Source organism: Rhea pennata, chromosome 8 (assembly GCF_028389875.1).
Source record: "Rhea pennata isolate bPtePen1 chromosome 8, bPtePen1.pri, whole genome shotgun sequence".
Taxonomy (NCBI): domain Eukaryota; kingdom Metazoa; phylum Chordata; class Aves; order Rheiformes; family Rheidae; genus Rhea; species Rhea pennata.
Window position 1 is genome coordinate 2,781,521 of NC_084670.1, and position 15,358 is coordinate 2,796,878.

The window sequence follows — 15,358 nt, forward strand, 5'->3', positions numbered from 1 at the left end:
TGGTGCCCACTTCCCCACGAGAAGTGCACGAGCGCTACAGGCTGTAAGTGGACTGTGCGCAAGGGTGAGGAAGCGCAAAGGCAACCATCCCGAACGGGAACTCTCCTCAGCACAGCCCGCCACCCAAGCACCTCCAAAACTTAACTTTTCACACACATTTCTACAGCGCAAGATACAGTTTACGATGAAGTACTCATTTCAGTGGTCTAGGCATAGCTTTGGGCTATCAGGCTATGCCACCTCCTGTAAGCAGCCAAGGTATTTTTTGGTTTGTGGTGATAGTCTTAATTCAAGCAAGGGAAAAGGAAGATCAGAAGCATCTCTCTGCATCTGACATCTGCTTAGCTGTTACATGCAGACTGGAAAGGAGATCTTAATGAGAAATCAGAAATGACTAGATAGGATTTTAGCCATGAAAGACAATATATGGAAAGGGAGGCCCATACCGGGAAAACTAAGCCTGGCATCAGTGGAATAACCAATAGAATCATAATGTAAGAAGAATAAAGCTTGGGGGGGGGGGAGAGAAACTGTATGGAAAAAAGGTAGACCACTGAAGAGAGTCAGAGGTGGAAGTGTTCTCAGCAGCACTCAGGAAAAGGCACCGTGGGCACTGCAGGAACACAACAGTCAGATCTGGCCCCAGGGAAAGCACGACTTAGTATTAAATTCACATGTCCAAAAATACTACACCAAACAGGCTAAGAGCGGGGAGGATGGTATAGCATCATAAGATTAGGCACATAAAATGGCTCTCAAGCAGGATAGTGGAGAGCAGAAATTTTCTTTTTAAAAGAAATCCAGGATTTTGATGATGATGATACCGGGCTGAAGACTGAGAAGAATGTCTTTTCTTGAATATTTGATCAAGGCAACCAGATTTCTCAAGAGTGCAATGGTCTCCAGAGAAAAAATTCCACCAGGCTAAGTGAAGTGGTCTCTCTTTATTCACATTTCTCTACAACACATCACCATACATCCAGCAACCATATGTACTGCAATCATCACTTATGAACTTCTATTGTAGTCCTTCATCTGCTCTGCAGACCAAATATTCCAACTGCATTTTCGTTTGTATGAAGTTTTTCCACTTGCCACCTTAGTACTGTGTTTTTTGGATATTTTCCATTTTTATTCTGTATTTTTGGATATAAGACAACCAAAACTAGGCACCACATTACAAAGAAGGAAAAAATCTTGTGTTTTAAACAATTGGCAAAGTAGTTTCCATAGGTCTGTCAAGCTCCTCCAGTCTAACCTCACTCAGCTATTTGTAGCACTGCAATATAGCAAGGCAATATCACTACTCTGTAATCTTCTACGAAACCTTTAAATCCCACCACAAACAAAAACAGTTAACTCAGAACTCTTTGTAACATAGCAAAAATTTTAGAGAGAATCTAAACTTTAATACTTATTGTGAAAGCTTGCAACTTAGGATGCTTACTTAAAAAAAAATCCTGTAGTCTTAGCGTGTTATATTTCTTAAAAGATTTTGGAAGTTCCCTATCCTTTCCAGACATTAAAGCTTCTACTGACATGTTGACTGTCCCTCTTTCCCAAGTGTTTGAGCAACTATTGAAATTAGTAAGGTGGAACAGAATCAGTTTAACCTATCAACAGCAGAAGCACACTTTTCTAAAATATGTCAGTGACCTGTGAATCTTTATGCAGCTACAAAAGGTCTAGAAACTTCACAGTACAAGAATTCAGAGAACATTAAAACTCTGAGTTTCCCCCAAAAGACATAACTTTTGACTTCAAGTGTATTGATGGTATTAAATACTTACGGCAGTGAAAAATCTGCATAAATCTGAAGTCAACAGAATCACAGTCCTGTGAGACTGGGAGGAACTTCATATATTCAAGCTATTTGCCAATAAGCTGCTTTTCAGCCAAGAGAATAGGACCAGTTTTAAGCCAGGTGTGACACCTCTCCCCACCCCACTTTCCGGAGCTACACTGAGCAAGATTCACAGGGCAGTTCTTTCCTGATCAAATGAGCAATGCTGTTGCACTCACCACCTAAGTGCTTGCCAGAGGTAGGGCTGAGCAGGTTAGCTATGATCAAGCAGAGCTGCACAAATGTAACGCTAATTAGAAAGTCTACCTTGGAGGAAAGCCTCTCAAGAGGAGAGTGTTTCCACTGCTTTGTGGAAGAGTTCTTCCTCCTGCCACACTCTGCAGAAACATGCACAGGGGGTGGATGAGTGCAGGAAGGCTTTACCTAAGGTTGCCAGCTGCTTGAAGTGCAGACAGGCATTAGGCTGGCCCAGCAGATCCAGGCGATGATACAGGAGCTTGCTACTGGGGACAGTGTTGAGATTCTTAAGCTGTTTAACAGGTATTTCTGGCTGTATCACCACAACACACAGAATAAAGGATGTGTCTTGGACCTGAAAAACATGACAAGTCATCAGACTAAAACAAAAACACAGAGGTTTTACAGCATTTGTTTTCTATCTAGCCTTTATTCCCTTTTCTTGAATTGCTCATGTCATCCTGTTCAGGAAGGTGGCATCCCACTTGGCCATACTCTCCAGGATCACAGTTCCTACTCTCTCTGAAAACAGACAACTCCCTTTCCAAGTATCTAGCAAGGATTCAACCCTGCAGCAAACAGAGAGGAGAGCCAGGTAGGTAAAACGTTCAGAGCACATGGGTCTCCATGCAAGATAGAGACCTTAGTCTTCAACAGCCTGATTATAGCAACTCAGACCCATACAGCCACATTTCAGACTGTAGTAAATTATCCTATACATATTGAAGCTGCTAAGTTGTGGGGAAAAAAGAAATTCAAAGTCTATGCACAAAATACAAATATACTTTTTGAAGTGTCATTAGTAGGGCAGAAGCTTCAGGTTCACAGCCGATGAAAGCACACACTGAGGTTCCCATTACAAAGAATCCTGACAAATTAACTGTCAAGAGTAAGATTTTATCTTTACCATTCTGTGTGTTGCATGTGCCACATGCTTTGTTGGTTTGTGTATTTTCTTAGTATGCTGAGGTACATTGAACTAGTGAAACTTGGAGCTGCCCAGCTGCTCTCTAAGGGTGTCTGGTACTTAACACAGCATTTCACAATTAAAATATTAGCTCCAGACACCCTCTTATGTGAATTTCTATTACACAGTGACAGGTTTAATCTTTTAAAACTGCCCAGCATAATCTTTTAGGTTGGGTTTTTAAGTTAATACTTTCAAATTATCCACAAGTACCCTAAAAAGTTTGTTGACACAAAGAAGTTAGCCAATTATTTCTGGCATCAGCAAAAGCTGCCTAGTTTATACTTAGTTTTAGATTCTCATTTTAATCCCTGGGTCAAGATTGGTGTTCAGATGTGTTTACAAATTAAACTAAGAAAGGAAGACAGCTGCTAGAACCTCTCTTATTTCTGTTATTGGCAAGGAGTAAAAGAAACAACTCTTACAACAGGTAATATAGCCTGTTAGATAAACATCTTACTCAGTTTCAATAATGCAAACTTTCATATAACTAAGTTTATAAGAAAGCTCTTAAATTACAGCAAACATCATTAACGGCTACTGATATAATCCTTTTATGTATGTCCTAAACATAATATGGGAATGAGAAGTTGACTTTTACTCAATTATATTAATGGATGACACTACTCTGCCCAAAATATAGTAACAACAATGTAAGAAGAACGACTTAATACTAAACACTGCCTCAGCACTTTACTTGAACTTGATGCCTGGTAGATATTTGTGTGTCACCTGGCTTGCATGTGACATACAGGGCAGTATAGATTTTCTTCCAGTGGAAAGCCATGAGTGTAATTGCTGTATGACTAGACATTATATATCTTACAAAATGAAATGAATGCCTTCCTTTAAGAACATTCACAAAGAGAGAACATACACATGTCCACATAGACATGTCTCCGAAGATTACATGGTAACGAGCCTGCAACTATAATTTCATTGTTGTTTACATAATAAAAGCATTTATGCTCCTATATAATTCGAACCTTTCATACTTCAACATTAGCCATACTTCATACTTCACTCTATTCAATATATTAATACACTCTTGCAAGGTAGCATAGAGTAAGTTAAAATATTAAACAGTTTCCTTTTAGGTACTTACCATTTTCCAGGCATAGCTGACATTGTAGGCTTCTTTTCCAATTTCTCTCAGCTTGTTTACATGCCAAGATAGTGAGGAGTTCACAGGGACTGTAATGATCTGACTGCCCAAGGGGATGCTGTATGGGCAAAAATAACATCCAGCATTTTATCAAACACTGTGAAAACTCTTAAACAAAACTGACCTCCTGCACATTCATAGAACTATTGTAAGGATGAAGGAGTTAATAATTATCTGTCTTTCGTGAAGAAAAAATTGCTCTGAATTGTTGAAAACACCAGCATATTTTCCTGCAGCATATATGTATCAGCATATTTTGAGTAAAATCTTTTTCAACTGCAAAAACAAACAAAACAAACCTCTTAAGTCTTACAATTTTCTATTTTGTAGATTCATACAGCCCATGATCATAGCTTATCATTTCCTGACACACTATGAATACTGGAATAGTACTCATTTACTATCAATTTAAATTTAGAATAAAAAACAGTAGGCAGACTTGAAATTAGACCTAATATTAGTGAAGTTTAAATTTGCAGAATTGTTCATGCATATCATATTGTATCTTTGTCTATTCTAATGTTGCTTTCAGACCAGAAATGTTGAAATTCATGCTTGAAGACAAGGGCTCTTGTCTACATTAACACTGTACCAGTTCTTAAGCAGAGAGTTAAGTACGAGAGTTGCAATGTTGGGAACAAAAGTGTAATTTCTTCAAAGCTCATGAGAGAGAGAGGGAAAGGAGGTAAAAGAAGTACATGCAAAATGTGGAGAGTGTCAAAAGCACACTCTTGATATGGATTATGGTCTCATGTAGAAATCCTCCAAGCCAGAAGTCCTCCAAACACTATCTTTTTCTAGAAAAAAGCAATTACGTGCAGTATCTAAACAATGCTCTTAGAGACCTGAGCTAGTTACCTGTGCACAGAAGCACCAGCCAACAGCATCCTTGCTCTGACTCTGCCTTTTAACAGGTTTTGGCCAGTATTCCCCGCACTTCTCTATTTCTAAACAAAATATCAGGATAACTTACCGACCTGAGAGGGGACATGTGGAGAAAAAGGCTGGTAAAGGACTTTGAAGATGAAAGGACTCTAAGTGTTACTTTTATTTTTAATTAGGACACTGTGGACTTAAAGCATAGAAAATAAATCCAGATGCAACCAGAAAAAAATGAGAAAGAGCCAGACAGAAGGAAGGATATATCCTAAGGTACAAATACTCAGTTATGGTAAAGAATGCTGTGAAAGAGTTTAAGTATAAAGGAGTTAATGGGTGTTGTATATCTTACACAACACTTCAACTGTTAGCACTTCAATACTAAAAAGATTTCTGAAAACTGAGGAACACAGAACATCGTCAAAATTACTAGAGGGAAGAGAGAAAAAGCAAAGAAAAATGTCAGATGGCAACCAGCCAGCCATATGGTAATGTGATTGTAAGATCACAATGTTAAGCAGCCATAATAACTATCTATTAACAGCTAAAAAAGCTGAACTTCCAGCAGAGAGAAGTAGTATGGGGAATGAAACTAGGAATTATTGGATAAAAAGAAAAACCCAGACTGAATATTTGGAAACTCTTCCTGACTTCTGAGATTATAAAGACTCTCCCCTAGATAGGCTGAGGAAACCACTGCTTAGCACACCAAATATGATGAAGAAAGCTGGAGGAAAAATAAAAACTGAGTTGTTCTGCATTTGCAAAACATGTGTCCTCAATTCCATCCAAGCATTCAGATTTAACAGGAAAAGCAACTTTCAATGATAGTAACGATGAGGAATCTATAGTATATGTGCTCTTAAATCCCCCTCTAAAAGTACTTCTAGTGCTGTTAGGACTGCTAACGATTGGACTTGCATCCTGGAGCCCTTACCTAAGGATGTTCTGCCGTACCAGCTCGAACTTCGGAATGTTCTCATAGTGAATAATGTCAGTGTGCAGCGGAGGTTCAGACAGCAGGTAGGGCCTCGTAAGGGACGGGTGCATAAGAGTATATCCTAGAACATAAATACATAAAGTATACATTGAATGCATTAAATCAACTAAGCTCAGGATAAATACAGAGAAAACAAAAATCAAATACAGTAACTACATACAAGTACTCCTCTTATTTTTACAAATGGTTAAAAAAAAGTAAGTAAACAAGGAATGTTACCAGCAACTAAGTTAAAAGGTGGTAAGCTGCAAACAAAAAAGACAGACTGAAGAACCAAACAGTAGAATGAATTTGGGATCAGAGAAAAAAAATAAATGCTTCATACACACATATATTCCCAGTTTGCCTTTTGCCCTACACATGCAGAAAAACTCATTTACACATGTAGAAAATCTCTTCCAGTAGCAGTCAACATTTTCATATTAGAACCCCATCACACAAATTTCAAATCATGAATCCACTTCTAGTCTCTATCTGTCTGGCAATCCTTACACAAAACTAACCAAACAAGTTGCAATTAATGTTTTAATAAACATTATAATTCACTACTTACAAATTAGAGACATGAGAATTAACAGCTTGCTTTTGATAGCTAATGACCTCAGTGGGAAAGGAATAGATTATTTGAACCAAAAAGTTACCTTTATTATCTATGAGAAATGTGTAGGAACCCAAGGAATCTTGATAATAGGTGACATCTTCCAAGATATACGCAAGATTAACATCTACTCCAACGATCCCCAGCAGCAGATTACCAAAGTAACAAGGTTTACTTACAGTCATTATCAGGCCTTAGAGTGAAACAAATAACATAGAAAACATCAGCAGTAATCTCCAGTTAATTAGCTTAGAGGAAATAGAGCATGTGCGTTATCACTTCAAAGTGCTACTTCCACACTGGAATATGGGCAAAAATTACAACGAACTATTCCAGGAGAAGGGGAATTCCAAGTGAAAAGAAAGGATCTCAGAGACTTCATGGCGTGTTAGGCTTGTGTCACACAGATAGGACCTTCGTTATGGATATCACAACCTGGGGACTCTACCAAGAACACGTTAAGTGCTTCCTGCGTTTCCCTTCCTATGCCGCCCCAGTGAAGGGGGCAAGAGCACCACTAGTACCTGAATCAAGAAGTTCTACAAGCGACAGGTATCAGGCGATGTGCAGGATCAGGAGGACAACACGGAACACGGGAGAAGCCTTGACACCCATCACTGACAGTTGTGCTCGAAATACCCCACCAGTGCTCCCAGCACACCACTGTAGAGCAATGCCAGAAAAACTGGGAAGCAGGAGAAGGCTGGGCTGCTACTGGAAGCTGAAGAGGTTATCATGGCTGGGTTTTCTTAGCCACACTACTTAGTTAATTTTACATTTTCGACCATGAACTAGGATTAATTTCATTTAATTTATATGACTTATTAAAATACACAGTACATTTAATATTTCAGGGTGTATCAGTCTACAAGTGGATACCTTACAGATAAGACACGCACGTGCATGGAAAGTCAGGACAATATTATTTTGTTCTTTTAACATTCTTATTTAAGGCAACTCCAAAAAAGAGAGAGAAAGAGATTTTGTACTTGTAAAGCAGCAACAGGGATGAATGATTGCTCATCTAATTATATATTCAAAATACTAAACCTCTTCTGCCTAACTAAATCCCAGTATAACCATTGTACTGGGAATTAAAACCATAATCACACAGCGATTTGAGAAGCATCTTGTGCTTGAGTAAGAAGCCTAGGTAATACTTTAGTCTCTTACTTTCTATACCATTGCTATTTGGAAACCCTGTAACTCTTTTCTTTCAAACCAATATAAAATTAATTTGCATATATGCTTTCAAATACATCTTAATATTTATGTAAGATAAACCTCTTCTACTGCACCATTTCTGATCCTTCTGTTGTTCAAATTTTCCATTATACTTTGTGAAAGATAAATAATAAGAGCTTAATTAGAGAGGTTTGAGAAATGCAGAAGTACACTTTTGACTCTGAAGAGGTTTATTCATGAATAGTTTCAACCCACACAGTGGGGCTCAGTGCTCAAGGCAAATAAGGCCATCCTAACTCAGAATTGAGAACTATTCAGTGTAAGCCTCTAATACTCCTACAGAACAACCAAAAGAATACCCAGAGTTGTGAATTAAGAAACTCAGAATTTGTTAAACTGTCAAAACAACACAAAATCACTGCTGTATTTCCTAACATCGTTATGGTGGTTTTCATGTCACTTTGCAGAGCACCAGAGTAGAGCTAGAGAAGAGTCAAACAAGCTGCCTAAGAACAAGTAGGGGTAGAGGGGGCTAAAGGATCTGTAGTCCTGAGTTTCCCAGTAAATACACTGAATTTAGGAAGGGCACCAAAGACTGAAGGTAAAAAGAGAATCACTGCAGCTTGCAACCAAGAAAGCTTGAGCACTTCCTAAGTGTAGGAAGACCCACACATGGGTGTGCGTCCACCTGGGGAAGCTCTGCCAGCGCCGTGGGACAAATTCCACCCTGCCCTCTTTCTCCAGCACCCAGCAAAAGCTGCAAAGATGCATGTGTGTCATCTTATATATGTGCTGGCACATTCCCAGAAGTCTCTACAGAGATCTGTCTTTAGCATCTCCATTAGCTGGCCTCACTGTTACGTACGTACGCAGCTGAGCACACAGCGTTTCTTAATGTGGCATTTCGTTTTAAGGTAAATGCTCTAAACAGATCCATTCCACTAAAAGTTTGTCCCTAGCTGCCAGCCTGGCCAGGTCAGGTCACAGTCAGCCAGCTCAGGCATCCCAGCCCTGCCCAGCTGAGGTCAAGCTGTGCTAAAGAAGAGCTAATCACGGACAGTTCTGGATGATATTTAACGATCTCCGTCTCTGCGGGTTCCTTTCCCACTCTCAGAGAGGTGTCCCAGCGTCGCAGGCTCCAGGCTCTCCGCGCGGGGGGAGAGAGGCTAAGCTATTCAGAGCCCCCGCCTGGGGCGCAAGCAGAGGAAGGAGGGAACTGCAGCAGGATCAGTGACTCAGAAGTCATGTGTGTGGCTCCAGAGCTCAGACGATCTCAGAAGAACTTTTCATCTCCTCTACTGTGGGAACTACACAATCCCAAGAGTCCGCCTGTAAGGCAGGGCCCGTTCAAGCTGTGTATTAAAAGTGCTGTTATAACGACAGCTGCACTGGTGCAGCATGGCTATGGCTGTCATTTCAGTCTAAAAAGATTCCTCCTCAAAGCGCAAAGTTATCTCCACAGACTAAATTTATGGAGGCTGTACACATACATGCATACAAAAACAAGTTTCGCCGCTGAGAATCCAATCTAAATCAATCCCTCTGTTTTATTATTGCTTTTTTTCATAACCAGACCTTCTACAGATGTAAAACCTCACATGTACTGCTAGTGCGACTGGCTAATTTTACATTTGCCTTGGGAACAGGCTTAAAAGTATCATCTTCTAAGTCTACAGTACTTTTGGGAATGGGCAAACAAAAGGAAACCTAATCTGTTTTTATGCCTAAATCCCTTGTTTCCTAAGCACTTACCATCTCCCATTTCATCTGAGAAAGGCAGACTGAAGACTGCTTCATCAATCATTCGGTTGGGGAGGTTTGTATAGAATCGTCCAACTGTAGTTTCTAGGTTACTTAGCTGGTTTAAAACCATCATGCTTCCCTTGATCACAGGTAAAGCTGTTCGATCTGGCACTCCATATTTCACAGAGTTCTGCTCTGCCAGGTCTCGGAGAAAGGCCAGCTCTTTTAAACCTGTCACCCCCTCTGAAAAAGAGGAATAGGAGTGATAACATAAGGAAGGAGATAAAAGAAGCTTACTTCCCATCAAGACTCCTGTCTCCTACTCCAAAGTATGTTTATACTGTAGGATTGAATATGTCTAAGCAACCGGGTGACATGTTGAATAACTACTCATATCTGATGACGACTATTACGGTTTTAAGAGAAGTACTTAGCCAGCACAAAATTTAGTGAGATCATCTCTTACACATTGTTGCACTGTGCAAAAATTCAGCATGTTGTTCACATCATCACTTTAAACAAAGATTTATAAATCTTTGTGACCTATAAATCCCCAGGACAGCCGTTTGCTCCCCATCGGTGGCTAGTCCACGTGAAGGACTAGGAGCACATTATATGCCCCTGGAGACAACAGGCTTTGTTCTTTAGCTTGAACACTGCAGCTTCACATTTTACGTAAGTCCCAAGCTCAGTCAATCAGATTTTGTACATATTAGGGCTCAAATGAGTATTTAAACTTAGAGCGAAATGATACATTAGCTTAAGGATTAGTTTCCCTGGCCAGAGTCTGTGTGCTGCTTTTAGTAGTGTAACACGTAGTGTAACATACAGCCTTCTCACTGGAATCGCTTTCCTGGAAACAGCACGGGACCTCAACGACCGTGTGAGCGATCTGCATATTTAACTTCACTCTTAAGCTAGGCCCTAAGGTACCAAAGCACATCAGATTAGGTTTGATGCTACATTCATGCTCTCTGGGTATAGCTGGAGTGGAAGTCACATGTCCTCTCGGTTTGCGGCACCAGAAGACACTGCCAGCGTCAGTAAGGCAATGACTATCAAAGTTAACTCAGTCTAGTTGCTACTAGACATTTTAGGCAAGAATATTTTATATCCTGGAGCAGCAGCACTTTGATATATATGTGTCTGTATACGTATACATACTTTTATACACCAAAGTAGTAGGATCTGAGGGTGGCTTCTGGATTACAACAGCCAAAAGCCATTAACACCCTGCTCCGGGAAAGGCAAGGAATTACACTGTGAGGAGTTGCATAAAGAGAACTTTCATCCCCGGGAAATACGACAACATTTCTCACCGTTCATAAGCGCATAAGTGAGAATCATCACTGAGTTATTGAGGAAGCTATTTTCTTCATTGATGACACGCAGAGTAGCCTTTTTATCATCTTCGGAGGAATCTTTCGACGTAATCCCAGCTGAGAGATAAATTATGTCCATATCGGTATCTAAAAAGAATACAGCAGAAAGTACATTACCCCATTTCTTCTCAAGTTAAAAACCTAAAGAGTTCTTACATCTGCTTAAAAACAAACACATGCGCTGCCAACAGCTTTATTTGCAAGAGTCACATACATACAGGGGATAAATATGCTGCAGCCTTATAAATTTTATTGTTCCTTATTAAACTTTAATTTACAGAATTTAAGAGACAGCTGTTGGTTTTGGAGTTTATCTGCTACCCAGCCAAGCTATTGATTTTTCGCTGCGCAGCGCTCCCGGGGTGGTCGCCCGTGGGGGAGCGCGGCTGGCGGAGCTTTCCGTAACCCGTGCCGCAGGGAGCGCTCAACGGAAACAGTAAAACCCCACGAGTTCCCTGGCACAATGCAAAATCCCAGCAAAGAAAAGGCCTGGCCATAAGATAAACATCGCCACTGGCGATTTGAGGGCAGGAGTCGGAGTCGGACGCGTCGGTGCCACCGCCGCGGAGGTCGCTCCAGCTTGCCCATTCCCGCTTCCCCGCCACTTCTCCTGACGTTACCTTCTCAGCCAGAGAGAGGAGCTATGGCTCATCCCAGGGCGGCATTTAATTATGCTTCCTACATGGAAAGTGCACGGTGCAACCATGCAAGAGCCGTCGGGGTCCCCGCGTTGCGGTTGCTGCCGGCCCCTGGATCCTCCTCATCCTCCCTCCGGTTCAGTTTGGCCGGGCAACCAGCCCTGGGCATGTGAGTCCTGCTGGAGCACCAAGCCGGTGCCTGCACCAGCGCGCTCCAAAGGATACCCAGGAAAGACCTTCTTGCCCATTCCTCCTCCTTTGCGCTCGGGTTTGTGCGGCTGGGCTTTAGGCAGCGGCTCGCAGCGCTGGAGCTCTAGGGTGCTGCGGGAGGAAGGGCAACTTCCACTTCCACACTGCGACGCAGCTCCCCTGCAGCTCACCACTCGAGAAGGGGACAGGGCGCGCGGCTATCGCCCCACATCCGCTCGCTCTGCGCCACGTGCAACGTGCTTTTCTGGCTGAGCACGCTCGGGGTGAAAGGCCTGCCCCAAAGGCCTCAAACATCTGAAGTCAAAGCACCGCTCAAACACAGTCCTCTATAATCATGTTATTTCTACTATTAAAAGCATTTCACGCACGTATTTAAGACCATAGAGACCCTACAGCACCACTGTTTTGCAAGAGCGTTCAAGGAATGCCGGTAACCGCGTGGCAGGGCGTTTTGCTTTGCTTTGGGACGGAGGTCTTGTGGAGCAGTACTGTGACAGGACCTGCCAGGCGGCAGGAAATTCAGCCGCGGCCCCAGGCACAGTCCTCCTGCCTCCGAGCTCTCCCAGCGCGCGCTCGGGGCGAGGCCGCGGCGGGGCGGCTTCCCCGACGCACCCGCACACTGTCCTCGCGCGGCAGGATGTCAGGCAGTGCCAGTAAAATGAGTAATAGCTTTTTTTTCTAGGTTTGTTTTTCTTTTTTTTTTAAAAAAAGAGATGAAAAGATTATTTACAAGAAAATGAGAAGTGTTTTACAAACATCCTCTTCTCGAACCTATTGTGCCTCACCCTACGGATTCTGAAACGTGCTCGTACGCATAGAGAATCTTGAAATCTTTCATTCTTACAAAAAGCACCTAAATCCAAAGAATTTGCCTTGTATTTTAGGTTTCAAGTAGTGGGTCCCCATGCAATTGTACCCCAAAACCACTTCTTTGTATAAAACCTAGGAAAAAGGTGTTGTTTCACATTAATGAAGAATATGGCAATACCTTTTAATCACAGAGAGCACCACATACATCAGGGACGTAGGAGGATGCTGTAAGACTCTATGGCCAAGGTTCTCGGAACAGGTACTAATGACTTGCACATCTTATGTGCTTATGATTTGGTAAAAAAACAGCCCTTAACAATCCTGTCTTTCTGCTAAGCAAAGTACAGACAGACACAGGTTTTACTACATAAATGCCCTAAACCTCAGAAGTTGCCCAAAGCTTTAATAACAAAAGCACCATTTTATAAACTGAAGGAAAGCAATGTGAAATAGAAGCATATGTTCTTAGTCTTTGCACTTTCATTCCTGAAATGCCTTTTTTTTTTTTTCTTATGTTAGGTACAGCAAACTGAACTGATGCCCTTCCGGGCAATAAAAAAGCAGACCCAGGATCAAGCTATGGGCTCTGCATTACATCAAGCAATGGATGAAAACAATTACACATATTGGCCTGCTTTCTCCAGCCTGCTGTGGTACTGGCAGGTACTAGAGCCCAACTTGAGCTGTGTCCAGAACCTAGCAATGAGAGCTTGCTTTCCATGGCTATCTGGCAAGTGAGCATGCCACTCAACTTCCCATCCACCTTTCCCACATCTTTCACCACATCCTCATTAAAAAGAAAAAAAGGCAAGAAGAAAGCCCATACTGCATGCATCATTTAAGAGGATACTCTTAGATGAATGCAAATTCAGCCAGGCCAACTTCACTCTCCATAAAACATCATCCATCATCAGTATTCTAAATACAAACAAAATCTCCCTCAAAATCACCAAATAAAAACAACAAAAAAATCTTTTCCTTAAGAAGCAGTGATCTTTTCCCTAGGATTGCATTTAAGCAGATTACACATAATACAAGTATGTGTTGACAATGAATCAATGAAGCTGCAGCATCAAATATTTTTATTAAAAAGACCACTCCATCAATCCTTGGGAAATAATTCAGCAATCTGGCAACTCACTCCTGTAATTTTGTATTATAGCTCAAAAGAAAGTTGGCAAGTGAAATAAATTAAAAGATAATGGCCACAATTCAACAGTCACTAACATGTAGATTCCAGATCAAGTAAATAATACTTAATAAAAACATGTGCAATTTAAAAAGAAAATATTCATGACATTACACTCCTTTGACCTCTGTCAGAGTGAGAAACTCAAATAACAAAATTTTCAAACCTCAAAAATAATCAGGATTGCACAACAAGAGACTTACTTCCTTGGAGTTTTGTGCCATTGTTTGTATTTCGTATCAACTGAAATGCCTTTTGAAATCCTACTGCGTGCTGCGTAGGGCTGTCGGACGGCTTTATACTGCTAACGAAGGTGGACATCTTCCTTTTTGTCTCACTAGTGGCGGGAGACAGAAACGTCTTATAGCACTGATCCAGCGAGCAGGTTCTTACTGTGTCTGCCACGGTTAACACAGAGATCTTAAAAGAGAAGAAACTATATTGGATTACCTTACCATTTATAATTCTTTACGTACCAATATAGAACACGCAATGATAAGCCAACAGAAGAGATTCTGTGGATTTAAAATTCAATTGTTAAAAAATAAATGCCCGAGGCATAAATCCATCAAATTCGAAAAGGATTAGACTTATGGTGATTTCAAGAAAAAGAGATCTTGGTCTTTGTTTCTCAGATCAGAAGTCAGCTTCACTCTGCCCATACATAATAGTTATGATACTGTGCTGAGCAGAAACCAAAGCAAGCCATAGATATATTGAAACAAAATCTACACAGAGCATTTTTAGTAAATCCTTGAGTGCCTATAGAAAAGCAGAGTGCTTGAAGAAAATGGGAAAAAAAGCCCTAAGAAGTTTTCACAGATAAAGTATTGTGTTTTTTGATGTTTCAGTGAAAAAGAGCCAAATCTACCATCAATTTTTGTCCTGTAAGTAAGTTAAGGCATGCAGTGATGACACTTGCACTATTAAATATATGCAAAAGATACCAGTTTTGATAAGTGAGTGGCATACTTTATTACAAATTATGACTGAAGCAAGAAAGTCACAGAATGAAGCAGTAATTATTTACCTGTTCAACAGGTTTCAAAACCACTAAGTTACTGACCAAGTAATAATAATGTATTAATACATGTTTTACAATAATACATGTATTAAAGATATTTTCTTCACTATAGCTCTACATTCAAATACTTTTAATGCTTAAGTATTATTAATTCTGCTAAACTGTAAGCATTTTTAGAGCAGATTAAAATGCTCTAAAAGCATTAAGTTAGCTAGAAGTATTTTTCCCCATAGTACTAACGAGCAGACTTAAGGCAAAGATTATAATCAATAGTACTTCAGCTAATTTGATTGAAGCTCACTTCCAATTAAAAACAACAAACCAAACCAATCAAGGTCCCACTACTAGAGAACTACTCAAAGCACAGATGAAGCTGGGGACTGCCTGTGGTCTTACAAAAGCACTTTTGGACCCCCTGTGTTGTAATCCCTACTTTAAAAAATTCTGAGTTAAGTGACTTTCTCATTGCCTTGCAGCGTATCTGTGGCAGAGGTGGGAAAAAAATCCCCATGTCCTGGCATCCAGCC

At 40.8% G+C, this 15,358-nt stretch overlaps 1 protein-coding gene across 2 annotated transcripts in view; it reads right to left on the reverse strand.

The window, feature by feature from the left end:
- CACHD1 (cache domain containing 1) overlaps positions 1-15,358 on the reverse strand; it is a 106,178-nt gene that overhangs the window by 18,016 nt on the left and 72,804 nt on the right. Inside the window, exons 7-13 of one of the 2 annotated variants that reach the window (XM_062581606.1) lie at positions 14,011-14,227; positions 10,898-11,047; positions 9,588-9,821; positions 6,694-6,843; positions 5,990-6,113; positions 4,114-4,231; positions 2,228-2,396 (exon numbers count right to left, since the gene is read on the reverse strand). In XM_062581606.1, the coding sequence (XP_062437590.1) occupies positions 2,228-2,396; positions 4,114-4,231; positions 5,990-6,113; positions 6,694-6,843; positions 9,588-9,821; positions 10,898-11,047; positions 14,011-14,227 (1,162 nt within the window). The remainder of the gene's footprint in view (positions 1-2,227; positions 2,397-4,113; positions 4,232-5,989; positions 6,114-6,693; positions 6,844-9,587; positions 9,822-10,897; positions 11,048-14,010; positions 14,228-15,358) is intronic. The other variant, XM_062581607.1, reaches the window with a different exon arrangement.